We start from the raw sequence: 19,292 nt of genomic DNA on the forward strand, positions 1-19,292 counted from the left end.
TGCCGTCGAAACACTGGCAGTTATCTTCATTCACAAGTATTCCTTCCTTGACCTCTGAACTTGGAAAATGTTAAACTCACATCAGGGTTGCACTTTATTTTACAGTACATGCACTCACGTGTGCTTACAGCGTTCTTACTTAAGAAAGTTCTGGGTAATATAAGGCAACTACATGGGTTAGGGTTAGGTTATAAGGAAGGTTCAGGGTTAGTACCTAGTTATTACACAGTTATTGTTATCACTATATTAAGTACATAGTAAATACATGTGGGAACAGTGCTGTAAAATAGATGCTGTTACACTTTATTTTAAGGTGTCATTGTTACAGTGTAATTATGTATTTAAGTACTGAGTAATAATAATTATTCAACTACATATACTTACTATAGGGATAGGGTAGGATTAGGGTTTGGTTGCATGTAATTATGCATACTTTACTGTTATTACTATGGTAAGTACATGTGCAACAAAGACACTGAAAAATAAAGTGTTACCTAAAGTGGTAACCACATAAGACTCAGATCATTTCTTCATTAATGCTTTTTGAGTATCGTACACTCTCGCTTTGAACAAAACCGACCATTATCTAAAAGGCGTGTGTCCGAGCATCAGACTTTTGTGACAACCGATCATATTTTCATTAATACCTTTCGAGAATCACTTACTCTTGCTTCGAACAAAACAACCTATATTTAAATCTATAAATAGAACAAATCTGATTAACATTTAGATCTCTTGATTGAACAAAACCAACCGACATGTATATCTCTTAATAGAACAATAAAGACTAGAATGTTAACAGAACAAAACCATCCAATATTTACATCTCTTAACTGCTTTGAATGTGTGTGTCTGCGTCACTACAGCACACATATTCGCTAGATAACACTATAAATACAATATATCGGCCAGCCCTAAAACTTGCTCGGTGCCAAAGCACTAAGGCATTATAAACATAACAATATGACTTTCTGTGAAGCTGCTTTTAAACGATGTGTACAGTGAAAAGGGCTTTACAAATACATTTGCCTTGACTTGACATCTCAAAGACTTTTCAGTTGAATGTTGTATGTTGACAGTGGATAAATTACAACAGTCCACACATCTGTGAGTCAGTGGAAAACACAGTCCTTCATCATTTGAATATTGCGCTTTGAGCCCTGAGGTGTATTGAAGGCACTTCCGCACCTGCTGCTCTCATTTACACCTCTCAGATTTTTTCCTGTATTTTTGCTCTGAACGAGTGCGGAAATGGTCGAGTGCCGACGGATTCGGGGATTTCAAGGGGGAAAGCCTTCCTGTTCTTTCAACACGACGGTCCGTTCACATTAGAGAAAGGGAATGTGTCCGACACTCAAAGAAAAGTCAGCAAAAATAGGAAAATCAAAATGAAAAAAATCTTGTTTTTATGGAATATTGAAGTATTTGTTATAAATGATTTATTCTTGCACATTTTTTTTGTTCATATGCTTCGTAATCTTTCATAAAAATAACTCCCCCTCTCTCTTGCAACAACATTCTTTTCTTCTGATGATGTGTTTACTGGTATGAGGGCGGGACTGCCTGTCACTCACATGAGACCATCCAATCAATTCTCACAAAATCAAGCCCCGCCTTTAATTTTTTTCTTGTTCGAGAAGCTGTTTATATATATATATGCCACAATAGGGAAGGCGACTGCAACTTGCATTTCATTCCAACTTTAATGGAAAATATCTATTTCCTAGTACCTTTTACGCTTTTCAACTGATTTTTTTCTAACAGTGTTGCCCTTTCTATGAAGAAACTGCTGTCAGGTATACGCCGCTCAACATGGGAGCACCATCAGCAAGTCGGGCTTTATTTGGACCTCACCAGATTATGCCTGAGTCAATATTTTATCAGGCATGCTCAGCAAGCACATGCAGATATATGGTTGCCTCTCGATCCCCTTAAAGTACTTCCCCTCCTCCCTTTGAGAGTGGAACACTTCTGTCCAAATCAGACACAATACATCTCGTAATCTCCCTGCTCTGATATCCAGCTTAATGTGTCTGCGCATTCCTCACGCAGACGGCCGCTGCAACTTATCATTTTGAAAAGAAAAAGCAGACTCATCCCTCCTTTCTTCTGGCCTGTCTGTGGCAGAGCTGAAGTGAAAAGTGTGAGTCCCGCAGACGCGTGGGTCTGTATCGACCTGATTGAATTAGTGTATACAGCAGCCCGACATTACAGCTCTAATAGAAAGCTTTAAAGCGCTCTGCATAGAGCACAGCCGAGGCCAATGCCGTGGATTGGGTTGCCTGTCTTTCTTCACCTCGTTCTCAGCCAAGCGGCAGGAAACAGCTGGCTTGAATCACTGAGTGCTTCTAATGAATTGAAATCTTGGGCGTAGGGATGGACTGATTAGATGAGAAAAGACTAATATTCCTGTGTGACTTGGCTGAGTGCTGATGGTCTAGAAAGGCATGCTCCGCTCAGATGCCACCATAAACACGCTCTCGCAGGCCGCAAATGGGGAGGAACCTTATTTATAGAAGAGGAGGAGGGTACAGGGGAATCTCAACATGAGAGGGTTGCCTTTTCATTTGCGGGACTGGGCTGGGAGCGTCGGACAAACCCGTTGCTGTGTTAACCTCAGACAGGAATCTTAGTCTTATGGTTCTCTTGCTTGTCGCAACATGAAATACTTCAGGGGGAAATAGTTTTCTTAAGCAATAATTCTTATACATAATAAATATAAGATTCTTGCACTTTTTTTTTTCTCCATGACCTTCAAAGACCCCATGAGATGGCCTGACAAGTGTGGTTTCACGTCATGACAGTTTTCCGGTTTAAACCGGACATTTGGGTGGGACATATCAAAAAAAGCTTTCAGGGTGAGAACATGTGTCTGTTTTAGGCTCGTTTTTATAGAAAACTATATTTTTCCCATTAATAAATCTGCAAAAAAAAAAACATCGTGTCAACTTAGTACACTAGCACCCTAGCTAACAGGGAACGTTCTCAGAACTTTGGTCTTCAATCAGGCAATGTTCCCTCAAAGTGATGAACAAACGTTCTTAAGGTAACGTTAATAGAACATTTATTCAAGGTTACCTGCACTTGAATAATGATCTCAAAGTTTTAGCACAAAGACATTGTACATGGAACGTTTTAGTTTAACATTTATTTTAAATGTTACTAATTGTTCAACCCGATCTCACGGCAATTTGTACGTATTTTACGAGGTGGCTAATTCGTACGAATTCATATGACCTCACTCGTACGTATTTTTGCTAAATCGTACATTTTTTACGAGTTGTCCAATTCGTATGAATTCGTACGAGTGAGGTCCCGCCCCTAAATCTACCCATCACTGGGGTTTGGACAAATCATTTCAAATCAAATTTGTACGTATTATCCACCTCGTACTCGCTCGTATGAATTTGTATGAATTGGTTGTGAGATAGCGTTGAATTGTTTCAGAGAACAGAGTTCCTAAAATCTCCTACTTCAAGCAAATGTTTTAACTCAAAGGGGTTCGGCTGATTTTTGGAGTCCTTGCACTAGCTTATAGATGCATTCAAGCTATTTTGTAAGAAAATACTCCTAATTTAATTTGATTGCCTTCATATGAGCTGTGTGAATCTCTCTTTCTGGTGCTATGTGCTTACTGTTCAGGCCAAGAACGTTAATATATTATCCGAATGCCTGTCAATAGAGAGAAAAATGCTCTTTTGTAGTCAGATACTGTACCAGCAGGGGAAAACAGAGCCATACTGTTTTGACCCCTTGCTTCAAGCACAGAAAACCTATTTATCTCATGAGAAGTAAATGATTTGACGGAATCCTCTAAACCAGTCCTGTTTCCAAGTCCTGGTCCAATAAACCCATTGTATATTCTCTTGGGCCTCCAAAATGAAAACAATGCAGTTGATATCCCTTACCTAACCATTTCCTAACATAAATATCAATATTGTGAGGACGATGTTTAGCTTCTGGTCTCCTTCCAATGTGAAGTAGATGAAATGACACAAACGTTTCTTATCGGACAATCATTTCAAACAATACAGTCACATGAACTCTTTGTTTAATTGGGAAGTCTAGTCATTTCACATCTTTAGACCAGTTTTGAATAAAAAATGTCTTTTAGCAGTCTGATCAAGTAATAAGTGAAGAAAGTGAAGAGCATTGCATTTATTGTAAAACAATCCGAGACAGTAAGAGAAATGTGGATATTTTCTCTTCTGAACACAGTCGTTGTTGCTGTCGTGCTGCTCTGGGCTCGAGTGTTGTTGACTGATATGAGTGTATGTTTGTGTGAATATGTGTGGGGCTCTGTTACAATGTGTTGATGTGAATCTGATCCCAGACCTCTGGTAATTTACAGCAAACAGTGAGTTTTCTTTCCTTTTCAACTAGTGAATCACTCCTTTGTATGTTACTTATCAAAAGCACAGTTGAAAGTTTATTGCATGGTTGCACTGTGAAAATATGAAAATTTGACAAACAAACAAACAAAGAAAGAAAAGAGCCGGCTGTGACTACCCCTGGAGATACATTTTTATTTCTTCCCATAATACATTACAAAGGCAACGCAGCAGCTGCTTTCGTCCTCGCATCTGTGGCAATTAATCGTGCTTTTATATGTACTTAAGAAAAAAGTAATTCATGAAAGATCCTTGGTTAATAACTCTCGCTTTTCTGTATAAAAGTGGAATGCTTCGCAGGGAATTAATCTGCACATTTTTTCAACACCATTATTGTTATTAGTGGACTTAAAACTAGTGTATCCTTAATGAGATATGCAGATTAACCTTTTTGAAGTGGTTCATCGTTTTATAATCCTATCAAGAGAATAATTTGCCTCCTTGTATCTTGTACTTTGGTTGCACTCTCTAATCACTTTTCATTTTGGATAACTTAATAACATAGTTAAATACAGTCTCTTGATACTTTTTTCGCAGACACGTCGAAAGTAATTGAGAATAATCGTCGCGAGAACTCTCAGACAATAAGAAAGGAGAAAGCGCTGATTTATGTAGCGTGTGTAAGCACGGCCGCGTGGCCAACTGCAACAGACCAAAGTAAACACTACTTTTCATACTTTTCAGCTGTTTTAAGCTTCTCGGCTTTGAATTATTTCGGCTTTAGAGGGTTTCTGAGGAAAAGAGCTGAGGCTGAACTCTTGACATTTCCACTGCTGAAATATGCTAAATAATGAGAGAAAATACAGAGTCCCAGACCATGTTGAGGAAGCATTTTGGCCGTATACTATTTCAAACCTACCAGTTACACATATTTTCACACAGGCAGAAGCTCGGCTGGCTGCAGTTGTTGGCACTCCGCTTCTCAATCTTCATGACAACTCACCACATGCAGTTTGTCTTCAAATTGACCTCAACCAGAGTATAAATAGATGCTCACAAGGACAGAAGATCAATGTCTGTGCTTGTTTTCTTTGTTTTCTGAAATGTCAAGAGGTCTGCCCACACTTTTTGTTTGGCGAGCCGTTAGTCATGCTACGACTCACCTAAAACACCTCGTTTATTGTTGTGCAAATTAGTGCTTTGTCATTTGTGGAGAAAAACACTTGACATTTTCTTTCTTAATGCTAAGTGCATCCAAATATTTGTCATATATAGGGGTGTAACAATACCCTCATGTCACGATTCGATACATATCACGATACTGAACTCACAATACAGTACTATTACGATACTCCTAGACACATGGGACAAGGTTAACAAAGTGACTTGGTGCTGGTAACCCAATGCACAGGACAATATTGACACCAGAATAAAAATATTCATGATTCTGAAGCTGAAAATACAGAATTATTTTAGATGAATATGCTTGCACTCTGTCACTATATTTAAAATAATGTAGGACACTTTTTACTGGTAACATAAGACATTTGCCATTATCAGGACCCACAAATGCATTATTATACATTATATTCAACATTATTTATAGTAGTTTAATGTAGTACTGGCACTAAACTCTGCACATTTAAAACAATTTCTCACACAGTAATTTTCATTTTGGGTGAATGTCACTATCCACAATATTGTTGCATTGCACATGAATTCAGGTTGATTGGGACACTTTTTCCAAGCAATCTCAATGGCAATATATATATATATATATTTATATATGTATATTCTCAAAAAAGTTAAATACATAAAGCTGAGAACATTCTTGAATTAAATTTAAACACATTTCTATAGCATTGTTCACAGTACATGTAGTCCCAAATCATATTAATTTAGTCCTTGCATTCTTTGGTTTCAAATATGTCTATTTATCTATATAGTTTTCATTTCAGTATTTTAAATCTCTTCATTGCTGTTCTTTCTCACTTGTCGTTGAGTTTGAGAAACATGAATCAAAATGCAGTTGTCTTCTCCAGGTGAAGTTGTCTTCTCCTTGCTTCACAACAGCGGATGTTGATTCTGCTTCACATTAAAGAGCTCTGAGAGTTGCTCCTGTGTCTTGGCTTTCCCTAGACATTGTTCGAAAACTCTAATAAACTCTCTTCAAAAAAAGACGACAGGCAGGGGAAAGACAGAGAAGCGCTTTAAAGGCAGCCGCTGCTAATTAGCTGATAAACCTGACAGATAGCATTTAACAAGAAAATCTGGCAAACGCAACTCGAGGGAGGACGCGGGAGGAAAAGGTATGATGCTCTGTCATGCTCGTTTTAAATTCCTCACAACAGAATTGAAAGAGAAAGCATGTCGTTTGATTGTGCTCATCCACCTGCTGATCTCTCTGTGTCTCTGTGGGAAGGCCAGAAGCCACAGCTGGGGCCGCAGAGCAACCGTTGGAGACACGACACAGAAGAGCCATCTCTGAGGTCAGATGCTTCTCCTCACGTGTCGATCTGCTTTGTGAAAACTCACAGACATGACAGTTTGATATGATGACTGTGGCTACTGGTTTTACTGGAACGTTCAAAGGTTCATTTATGGTGTCGTATCTCAACATGCATTAAAAAGTTCTCAAACCCTCTGGTGCTCTTCACTAGCCTAAATTTTGACCGAATATCTTTACTTTTTCTTCATCAGAATGGTACGAAACTTGATAAAGGTTTTGGGACTAGCTAAGTGAACACACACACACACAAAAATAAATCATGGACATGATTTGAACAGGTTAAATGGTCCTGAAAACAAATATTCACACTTGTGCTCCTCACGTTCAAAAATGAGCGCATTGGAAATTAATGGGAGACGAATTTTATCTAGTGGAGACTTTTGGTACTGCGGCCAAACAAAATCTTACTGAAAGCTAATTTTTTTTGAGATATCAGGCTCAAATTTGGATCACAACTTGTTTAGATTTATGGCTTTGATTTTCTCTCAGTTTTAGAGTAAAAATTGAAAGTAGTATTTTTGCACATTTTTCATAACAATAAACATTACATGTTGTAACTTTTAAAGCTTTTTTCACTTCAGCAATAATCTACCAAGTGTCGTCTGTGAAAAGATACCATCCTTGATTCTGTGCTTTAAATCATTCAAGATTTATGACAGTTTAAGTTGGAAATTTTATTTTCACGTCTATGCTCAAAAAGTGAATACATGGATTATAAATACAGCGTAAATATAATTTAGAACCATAAAATCCTCTAAAAATATTAAATAAAAAACAAAAATCCCTATAATGCTTGGCCTCTCATTGCTAGTATTTCTGGTGGAATCCGAAAAATGGATTCATCCTTACCAATCATGCAGTTAGTTGGTATAAAATTACAAAACTGTAACAAGTTGGACAGGTTGTGACACGCCTTTAAAACCACAAACACTGTGTATGATAATATGATGCAGACTAAAAATATGGGTTCACTTGCAACACGAATAAACAGGAATTGTGTCGACCACAGTGTGTTGTGAATGAAACGCACAACCTTAGGCAAGCTTTATACAATGTTTGTTTCTTTCTGCTGCTTTTTAAGCATTTCTAATAATTCAATGTCGATTTTCCTATATTTACATTAATCATTTTGAGTGTTGTTGAGCTAATGCAGTATGAATTGAAGAATAAGTCTGTCAGTTTTGAATTGTTATAATGTCAGTGGTATATGTAAATGAACAATGTGTACTCTTCCTCCCTGCACCTGATCTACCCGTTTATTCGTCAGCAAAAGTCCACCGGATGACGCAAAACACGCCATTTTGCATCATCCAATAGTTGTTTGACACCTCAAGGTCTGTTGTTAAATCTATAGATCAAACTTCTGCATTTTTTTATTCCCGCCCACGGGCAGTCGGATTGAAGAACCGCACCAAAATTAAAAGTGCAGTATAGGTGTTATTCTTTTTCGCAATTTTACAGCATTGTCGTATTTTGTCAAAAGCCCATCTTGCCAGCAGTAAATTACATTTGTAATTAATAAAAAAGAACATTTTGTTATGCTAAAAAAATCTTGGTTATGTTGGGTCACTTCAAGTCCTGAAGCAAAACTAGTTTTGGCTTATTGCTTCATTTTAACACACACACACACATGCAATACAATTAGTTAGCCTCCCGAAGCAATAACCTTCAGTGAGTAATTACACAGAAAGGGTGGAGGGTGAAGAAAGATGATTAGAGAGTGTGGGAAAATTGAGATCTGCAACTTTGCTTCAACCGAAGGAATGTGTGCCACATTCAAGTCTCACGGAAAGATATGTGGGATAGGACCATCCCATCTAGTTTCCCTCAAGCCTTGGATATCATAAAGGTCCGGCAGGTGGAACGAGGGATTCTGGGTCTTGTAGTTTCCACTTTTAAAACGGGAGGCTGCCTCCTCGAGTCTTGTTGAAACCCGACTTAACGGTGTAAGCTTCTGTGTAAGCAAACTCACAGAGAACTTCAAAGGGTCAAGAATCCTGCAGGGATTTGGCCGGCGAGATGCTACCCGATAGATCCTGATCTTCCAGTCGCATTAATTTGGGGCTGCTATATTTGTCCAGTGGAAGAGCGGGCATCGGTGAAGTCTCCGAGGGAGGGGATAGAGGGTTAATGCCGCCCTGATCCCCTAGGAGAGTATTGGCTTCCAAGGGAGCCACAAGCAGCCGGGCAGCAGCCGGGGGAGATCTAGTGCCTGAGCCCTGCACAACTTGAGAGAAACTAGCAGAGTAATTTGAGCTAATGACTTAGTGGCAAGCTCTGGCCTGACCCCGAGCTTGGCTAGAGCAGATGCTATCAGCTGAACACGGCCCTCTAAAACGAGAAAAAGTGCTCGGGCTGCCCCCGTCCTACTCTTTAGTTGACGAACCGCGAGTTAAGGCCAACTAGCCCATTTGCATTCCGGCCGGGACCCGTTAAACAGAATTTTAATTAGGACTGGTATTGGTGCAACTTCATTTAGTGCCCTTAATGGCCGCTGTCTGCAACATTCCCACGCGCACACGCGGCTCTTCTGGGATATTGTGTTTGTCCGCGAGGCATGACCGAAATGTAATGTGCGACGACGGAAAGAGAGGCACAGATGGAAAAAGAAAACTGGCGGGAACTGCAGGCTTATTTTAAACTTTAGCCCAAGTCCATTTGGCGCTAATGTGTTTGCCTTCGGCCATCTTTTTTTTAATTATATCCCGGTGTTAAAGTCCCCCTGTAGTCAATAATTATTGTATCCCTTAAAACTCATCATTGATCACCAAAATGAAGCATTTAAACATTTTTTTCCCTTGAACAAAATGTAGTCATGCTTTAAAATAGCTTGAATGTAACTCTACACCATTGCCTCATTTAGTATGCAAATTAACCCCGCCTCCACTAGTTGACAATCACACGTTGACATGATTGGTTACAAGGTAGTTTGTGACGTCAGAAACACCAGCGATTTCAAAGGCATTTTTGAGACTTTCTTTGGTTCACTGCAGTTTTAAGGAGACAAAAATCAGCAATGGTGTTGGCTTATGAATTTGCACATGGTTTGTCTTAAAGCATATTAAAAGCACCACATACCGATATAGACAACATTAAAAACTTGATTTTCACCACAGGGGGCTTTAATAGTGAGAAACGGAGATCCCATCAGATCATTGGATTGAATTTATCCTATCTGACGACGGCAGTAATTATGATAGCACCTGTGTGTGGAAAAAACATCGATTGTGTCAGACCGGCGAAATGCTCGCAGCAGTCCAAGCTGATGAAGTTATACAAACTCATCAGAAAGTATAGCCTATGCAAGACACTAATATTGTATCACATTATTTAATGTTACGGAGTATGCATCACTTTTTATAGGCTTTACTACACAATAAAAAACGAAGGCGTAGCACATCGTAGCCTCTTATGAATGTATGGATAACGTTTTTAATAGATGGCACGTTTTAGTAAGAAACTTATAAGGAGTGTCATTTTGCGTGAAATAATTCTGTCTTTGCTTTAAGTGCTTGTAATCATATTTCCCCCCCATTTGAACCTTTTAATATTGTAGCTTTTAATTAAAAAAATATTGAGCGTGAGAGAGAGAATATTTAAAGATATTCAGTTACCTCTCTTATTAGTGCAAACAGCGACATATTAAAAAATAGCATTCCCCAGGCCTGCCCTCATCTTACAGCACGTTACTGAGCCATCCACACCCTTCATTAACTCTCCACCAATATTTTTCTTTCTTCGCTCTCTGCTTTCTTTGTCATTTTGCCACTATTTAGGTTAAGTCAACCCTCCTTGATCATTCATGGAAATGCTTTTTCTACAAAGTAACACACACATAATACATATCCACCCATGAAAAAAAAAAAAAAATAATTCTTAGCATTAAGGGCATTAAACACTTTCCAAAAGCACGTTTTATTCTTTAAGCTGACAAGTTGACAGAATCATAAACCGTTCGATTTGAGACTAAACATTTTGGAAGATAAATATCGCGCAATAAACAGTATAGATACAAAAACAACTTTTTAAAAAAAAAAAACAAATAGGCGATGGATTTAGATGAGATCTTCTGTATTTGGCTACTCTTGGCAAGAACAGCACAGTCAGTTAGAGGCCGAATGGTAAGCTGACGGCTCTAATGATCTTATTTAGAGTCTAGTGTGGACAAACTCTCTCTCGTGCCTTGATCAGTCTAATGGGAGGACATCTTCTATGACACCTTTATGGAAGAACTGAACCAATACTCACTTTAGAGCTTCGGAGACTTTGATGTATCTTATTAAACCCACATGGACTCGATTTGTTAATACTTTTTCTCTCCTTTCCTGACCTGAAATGTTATTTACGACCCGACTCTAATGGTAGATTAAAGTTGCAAAGATAAACGGTGTAGAATAGAGAGAGACCATTAGAGGCTGCTTTCAGAAAGTGTCTTAATGCGCTTGCCCTCTCCAGTTGGATTCACTGAACTATGTGGGGTCAGCATGTGTTGCACACACGTGTACACACATACACGGAGAGAAAGAGGCGTTCAGACATTTTTCATAAAATAACTATCAAATGAATCAGGCTTTGAGCGTTTTCGTTTTAAATATAATGTTGTTATTAACTAATACCAATAACTGTATTAAAAAGATCGATGCAGTCATCGTATTAGGCTATTTTAACTCGTAAACGCAATATGACCTATAGGCTATATATGAACAAATTTGTATCACTATCACATAATAAAAAAAAAAAAATATTTACTGAAGTTTCAAATTTCTTATTTCAAATTCAAATTTGGTGCCGCAAATATGTCCAATTAATAACGGACTTCTTGCGCTCCTTTACCTGATCCCAATCAAACAGATGTGGCTGAACTTCTTTGATGTTTTCAAAGGCTGTTTTACAGAAACAATAACTCTTTTTATTGAGAACAAATGTTGACATTTGAAGGGAGTATGAATGGAAACCGCCTGTGGTGCTATTTTGACAACAGTGGTCGATCCCTCCCGGGATCCCACCTGAGATTAAAGGCAGAATTTCAATAGTTTACCTCTAATAATGTCGATATGCACAAGCGCAACACACTTCAAATGACAAAATAAAGCGTTATATTATCAACAAAACAAAAAAGCTGCTGACCTGAATTCAGAATGAGTTAAGGCTTTAAACGCGTGTGGAATTGGCTATTAATAAAATAAGAATCACTGATATTAGTCATTTAATCATTAATCCTTTAAAATCTATATTTAAATAGCCCACGATTAGCTCTCTAACTATATATAAATATAAATAAATTATATATAGGCCTATATTATCTAACTATAGGCTACTTGTATTATATGATATTATATTAGCCTATATTATGATGTTATATTATTATATTAGCCAATATTATATTATATTTGTAAAAAAAATATTATTATTATTATTATATTTGTGCACTAATACAATTGCTGTATCGAAAGGTTGTTGAGGTTAACACACAGTGAGCCGCAGTAATCTGTTTAACTAACGCCTTTACAATTTGAACGGGGTGGCCCGTATAAGAGAGACGTCATAGCCATCACACAGGCGCGCGGGCCCCATTGGAGCTGGCAGATGTTTAGACACGATTTTATGGATCGTTCAATATCGGTCTATAATGAAGCCCGACTGACCATCTTAAAACCCCGCCGGGAGCTCATAACGCTTCCTTTCCAGCCCTGTATTCATCATGCTGAAAAATAGATGAAGGCCTGGATTATAAGCAGCCTCTATTATTCACTGCCATCAAGATCACATTCAACATTCACGCTTCATATTCAGAGACACTAGATATTTGAAATAATCTTTTTGTAGCAATTAAAAAAAAAATAGAAACTTGAGTGTAAAATCTAAATGATGCATGCCATATCATTTGACGTAATTTTATGATCTGTATGTCAAGTCTAAATATGTCTGTTACATGCAGTGGGCCTACGACACGATACTATAATTCATGATGGTAATGTTTTTAAGGATATGAAAAAAATGAGACTACAATGTTTTCAAGTTTTCAAAAACAGTCCACACTAAATAGTGCCAGTGCAGACTAGCGCATTTTATTTACAATCAGAGATATAAATTAGTAAAAGTCTCCTTGTTATCAACATCGTGTAACTTCGGCTTTTTTAAATAAAAACCAATCATAATTTATTTACAAAACAATGTTCATTTACCATTGCAATACAACTTGCATAAATTATAGGCATTACAAAAATAAATATCAAATGTATTCCACTCTTAGTCAAGTTTATACCAGTCCCGAGTTCTCGTTTACACTTCACACCTCTAGCACATAAAGTATTATATAATGTCCCGCGTGTACATGTAACCGGTGGCAATGAAGCTACTATAAGGATCCTGAGAAATAAGTTTCCTCATCGAAAAGTCACATATGTTGGGGAGAAAAAGTACTTCATCGACAAATGAACGATTCATCCAAACCAGACTGGCTATTGTGCCTTAAAAAATTCCTCTTTTCATTTCTTTTCTTTTCTTTTCTTTCATTTTCTTTCATTTCCCGTAATCGAACGTGTTATTGTAATATAGGCAGGTGCTCTGTAGTCCGTGGGTGTACAGTGGCACACAAAAGGATCCGCGTAAGGAGCAAATGATAGTTTAAAACAGCTTGGGGGGAGAGAGAGAGAGAGAGAGAGAGAGAGAGAGAGAGAGAGAGAGAGAGAGAGAGAGAGAGAGAGAGAGAGAGAGAGAGAGAGAGAGAGAGAGAGAGAGAGAGAGAGAGAGAGAGAGAGAGGTGATGGCTTGTTCGCTTTGTTCAAAGCAATTGTGACACCTACCTGTGAACCAAGGAAACAAAACCTACATCAGTCGAATTTCGATAGAAATAAAAAATAATCAAATAAAACTATTGCGTAAAATGTAGAAATCCATACATGTTCTAAAGGTCATGCATTCTATGCAGTATTAGTAGATCGGAAGACCTCGTAATCATAATCAAAACAGTGGAACATTAGTTGACAACAACAATACAACTAATGAGGAAGTGGCCGTTGGAAACATTCCAATATTGTAAGAAAAAAAAAAAAACTGCACATAACCTGCACTTAAAATTAGCGACTTACTTGAACGATCTTCCTCGTCTTTAACTCGACAGGTAAGACTGGTGTCTTACTGTGAAAACCTCGGTGGGGTCTGTAGAAAATGCAAACCCATTTTAGTAAAGGGAAATAGACTACACCGTTTTGAAAGCTTAAATATTTCCTAGCCTTGTCGATAACGTTCGATTATGAGAATAAGTAAGTAATAGTTGAGAAAAATAAACGTCACGTTCAAACAATAAAATAAAAGCAACTGCAAAAACTCGCGACGTGATCAACATGATTCTATAATAACAAGAGGCTACCAATGAAATAAATTGCGCGGTTACATGACTAGTTGCATTTGACATAGTTAGTTAATTAGATAGGCATTTCGATAAATAGCACATCGAATTCTAGCTGGCGAAGATCAACAGTATATGCACCCTTTACGCACCTTTTTTGGATTCTGCATTGGAGGCCCTGAAATGTTGTTCAGTCTGGTTTGGATTAGTCTTTAGTAGGGGGTCGCAACTCTGTTTGTGCAGAAGTCCCTCCCCAGCTGAATTATAGCGCAGTATCCCTTGGCCCTGTAGCGGGCTGAAGTTGCCATAGTTTGTGTAATTACTATAAAACGGAGAGGTGTAATAAAGAGGTCTTCCTAATATGGAAGTGGCGGGGTAGACTGCGCCCGCCGGGGACGCGCTGGGCGCCGTGGAGGTCAAAAGGCCAACGCCCGGGGGACAGTTCTGTCCCAAGTGCTGATGCTGATGCTGCTTTGGGTCCGAAGTGGCGATCTCAGCTAATGACCATAGTTTAGGTTTGACGGTTTGGTTTTGACCGTCCAGGCATGTTTTGTTGGTGCTGTTTCGGGTGTCCTCTCGGTGATGATGGGTCAAGAGAGGGGCCTCCACCCCAGTCAGAGGGGGAGAGGTCACCGGCTTGGGTGACGGGCCTCTTTGCCTCTCCTCGCGGCCCGTGTCGAGATCGCTCGCGTCGCATTTGTCCTTGGTATCAGGTCCAGAATCACAAACCAGGTCCCCGGTCCTACACGTGACCTTCTCCCCGTCCGATTCCACCGAGCAGGAGTGATCTGTCAGGGCATCGACGTGCAAACTGATGCCTGTGGACCAAAACAACACAGAAATGAGTTACTGCTGTCAAACCTGGCGTCTCGTATAGCTTACGAAACTCTTAAAATTCGATTACGACGTTAATTGTATGTAGTTTTATAATATATAGATGTCAATTCATTTAACATTACTTTACAAAACATTCATTGTATAACACTGTCTATTTTCATGCACACCAACCGTAATGTAGCCTATTTAAATTAAATGCGCCTATAATAATAATAATAATAATAATAATAATAATAATAATAATAATAATTTACCTTCGTCCTCCGCCGACGCTTCGCTGTTGTCTATGGTTTTATCCGTTCGCTCATCTTTTCTCTCTCCATCGCCGTCGTCTTCATCCTCGTCTTCACTTTTATTCCGCGGTGCCCATGTCATCTTGTTCTCCTTCTTGAGTCTCCGTCTGGCATTAGCGAACCAGGTGGACACTTGCGTGAGGGTCATTTTCGTGATGATGGCCAGCATGATCTTTTCTCCTTTTGTGGGATAAGGGTTTTTCCTGTGCTCCTGCAGCCACGCTTTTAACGTCGCTGTCGCGTCCCGCGTGGCATTTTTCCGGTAAGCGGGATCATTCAGCTGGTACGGGTAACCGGGACTCCCGTACGGGTGATAACTTATGGCTCCTGCCATCCCCGTAGTGTGCGCGTCATACGGAGACCCCTTCAAAAATAACATTTTTTTTTTCTGTCAGTCATCTGTTGTTATTATTAATATTATTTGTAGGCTAAAACATGATTATTATTATTTTTTTTACAACTTCATAGGCTAATTCATAAACAAACACTGTATTTTAAAATAATTATTTTCTCGATTAATCATTATTTCAATGCACATTAACTAATGATCTGTTCTGCATTACAATGCTAATGTTATTAATGAATGTTATTATAAAGTGTAACCAAAAAATATAATAGTAATAATAATTAAGCCAATAAACAATGATTAATCCTTCATGCAATTATCAGAATGCACAATTACATGGGACTGGGGTGGATAACAGATAATGGGTAATTGCAGCCATTTTGCATAATCACCAGGCTGACTTTCCCAGTGCTCTTTCAGTGTCAGACGCATATCAGTGAAGCGCAGCATTACAAATCCTATTAGAAAACCACTGGATATGGACCGTTTTTCCCGCTTTCATGTGCCATGTCATTAGCATTGCAATTCATCAATTGACGATTAAATAACGCCTATTTAACTGCGCATCATTCCAAACCTTAACTCAGTAAATGTATCCTCTGCAATTGTACACTTTTTATTCTTACAGTTAATTTTAAAAGATCGCAATCAACAATTTCCCCTATTGTCTAAAAGATAATGCGGTGTAGATCTGGCCTATTAAGAGTATAAAAGTAATCTGCAAAAGTGGGCCTAAGAAATAAATAATTATAGACACGCTGTTATTGTTTCTTATAAATAAGCACTTATTGACGCATTTACATTTTATTGTTGACTTTATTGCGATTTAAAACAACTTTTAAATTGTGACCAGCTGTATTCTGCACCCGAGTAACACCGTGCGTATTTGTATTCATGACCTGAACGAGCTTCCCTTTGAAACACACACACACACACACGCGCGCGCGCGCATGCATGCAACTCCCGAACCCACAACCAAAACTATAACCATGCAATCATGCAATATTCATGCATTCCTATCAAGAACAATGACTTGTGAATGGCGACGGCTCTACGTCCACAACCGGGCTGTTTACCATGTAGGACGGGAATCCCGTGGCTGGATCTGTAGAGTAGGACAGAGGGCTGGAGAATCCGCTGGCCGAGGCTGTGAACGCAGCTGATCCGGGGTACGGGCTGAACGCTGAACCAGACGAGGACCGGGCCAGCTCCTCACTCCTCGGGGCGGCCAGCGGACAGGAGTACAGCGCCAGAGAGCCCGGGGGCTGGTAGAGGTAACCCTGAGGATAGGACATTATTCGAGTTTCTCTCCAGTAAAGGAAAGCAGGAGGGCAGAAAACGGGCTGATCGATAGAATCAGCGCATTTAACCGCCGCGCGCAGGGATAAACTAATAAAAGAAAATAAATAAAAGCGCAAAAGAGGAGCGATCAGCAGAGAGCCGTCATGGAGATCCCCTAGCGTCCGTTTGTTTGTAGTGCTCGGGAGTGGAGAGTGAAGAGTTGCTGGAAGGAGCAGGCGAGTTTCTGAGAGCATTGGAGAAACATGAGCTGTCAATCACAGCTCATCTAAATATTCCATCTCCGCCCCCTCTCTCGCGCTGTGAAATGCAATTCCGGAACAAAACCCGCACAGAAAGCAGCCCGTGCGTTCTCGGCGTCGCGTTCCCGTCGTTTATCTATTGCGTTTTTCATGCTTTTTTGATTTATTTCAGTCGCCGACGGATGACATGATGCCACATCATTTGTTTCTTAAAAAGAAAGAGGTTGAAGAGGTTTTGGTCGTACATTACAGTCAGCGCATTTGCATAAACACATAATAGTAATAAACTAGATGCACATATGTACAGTTCTACTTCTAATTGCACGTTGATATTGCATTTGTAATGACTTGTAACACCTATACAAAATAGCTTTTCCTTTTTAATGTAGGCTACAGCACATAATGAAATGCATGCAATAATACATATCCAAATAAATGATGTACAATTAAATTAGTCTATCTATTATTATTTGTTTCCCCTTTTACGTTTTACGTTTAAAACACATATTAAAACAACATATATATCATGGTTATAATTGATGATAATGATGATGATTTTTATTATTATTATATTACATATAGGATCAGCAATATTTGCCAATATGCACTGAGTGAATTGTGCAGTCATAATTCATGAACAGTAAATACAATCAGCTGAACCTTCACTGCACCTTCACCTTTACTGTCAAAATCTGTTATTTCATACTCGGAGCTCTGTAATGTAAAATGCACTTTTTAATCAAAGACTGATTGAAATCAACAGCATGTTATAGTGAATGTGTTGTTATGTGAATTGTTGCAGGAGCAGTGCGCGTTCAGGCCGGTGGGAGGTGTGAGTCTTCTTCCACTCAGCCCGTCATATTTCTCCTCTCTAATCGCAGGAGGTCTTCCGTCCTGACAGCACGAGTTTGTCTTCCACATACCTGTTACATGTATTTAGAATTAATTCAGCAGGAATAGTTTTTCTTCGACACGTCACTGTTCATGACACGAACACACACACACACGGGGAAATTAAAAATGAAATAAATAATGAGATGTGATAACGACTAGCGGAAAGGATGGATGTCTAATATGTTTATTTGACTTTGACTTTTATTGTTGTTCATTTTATTAATTCTAAAGTAATATAGGTCCTACATTTTCTTCGAGTCGTTATAAAACCGGTGGTGAAGAAATGTATCGGCAAATCCTGGAACCATTGTTGTATTTTTCTTTCAAGGTGTGTATACCGTTTCTTAAATTGAAATAATTGGAATTAAACATAGCCTACATATCACTTAATGTATTGAGTACAAAAACACATGCAATTAAAATCACTAAAGTCATCTGTCAAATAACATATTTTTTTTCGCATATTAGCAATGATAGTTTTAAGATTTAGCCTATTCAAAGATTAGTGGAAATTAATAGAAATATCAATTAAACTGACATTCAAGGGGAAATTAATGTCAAATAATCGTGATAGTGGTGAGAAAAAAATGTTCGAATTAAAACAAAGCATTTTCAGTATTTATTGCATAGGCTAGAATTAATTAAAAAATCAAATGTCTTTATTAAGCCCTTATGTATTACTATTTCTGATATTTATAGCAGGTCTAATTTGTAACCTATATTCCGCACTGTTTGTACCATCTTTCATATTTTCTATGGTAAAGTCATTTGTAAAGACTGGAATGAATGTGGCGATGATGGCTCACAGAGGACAGATAAAGCGCGCGGGACTGAGAGTGAGAGCGCGCGCCGCACAGCAGGGGGCAGTAGGTTAACTAGGTTAACTTCCATACTTAGAAACCCTCGTGATATTTTAGTCCCAGCAAACATGATGGAATTAAAGGAGATTCAGCCCAAGACTGCAGCTAAGTATCAGTGAAATGCCCTTATCCAATTCACCGGCAGAAGCCTTTAAACATGAAATTATGGAATTAACTGACAATAGGCAAATAGGCTTGCATGGTGTTGCTGCTGACTCGCACCTGAAGACAATTTATGCATATAAATATAAATTTAAATACTAGTAAATGTGGAAAATGGGCATATTTAAACTGTTTTACACACACACACACACACACACACACACACAC

General features: G+C 38.7%; 1 protein-coding gene across 1 annotated transcript; it reads right to left on the reverse strand.

Annotated features, from left to right (window-relative positions):
- Positions 1–13,363: 13,363 nt before the first annotated feature.
- irx2a (iroquois homeobox 2a) lies at positions 13,364–17,149 on the reverse strand. Its single transcript, XM_081387978.1, has 5 exons — positions 16,744–17,149; positions 15,283–15,685; positions 14,344–15,009; positions 13,932–14,001; positions 13,364–13,646 (listed from the first exon to the last, which is right to left on the reverse strand). Exons 1-4 carry the CDS (start codon positions 16,960–16,962, stop codon positions 13,952–13,954), a joined length of 1,338 nt encoding a protein of 445 aa, XP_081244104.1. The 5' UTR covers positions 16,963–17,149; the 3' UTR covers positions 13,364–13,646; positions 13,932–13,951.
- Between the last annotated feature and the right edge of the window lie 2,143 nt (positions 17,150–19,292).

The sequence above is a fragment of the Scardinius erythrophthalmus genome (assembly GCF_964197995.2).
Source record: "Scardinius erythrophthalmus genome assembly, chromosome: 16".
Taxonomy (NCBI): Eukaryota; Metazoa; Chordata; class Actinopteri; order Cypriniformes; family Leuciscidae; genus Scardinius; species Scardinius erythrophthalmus.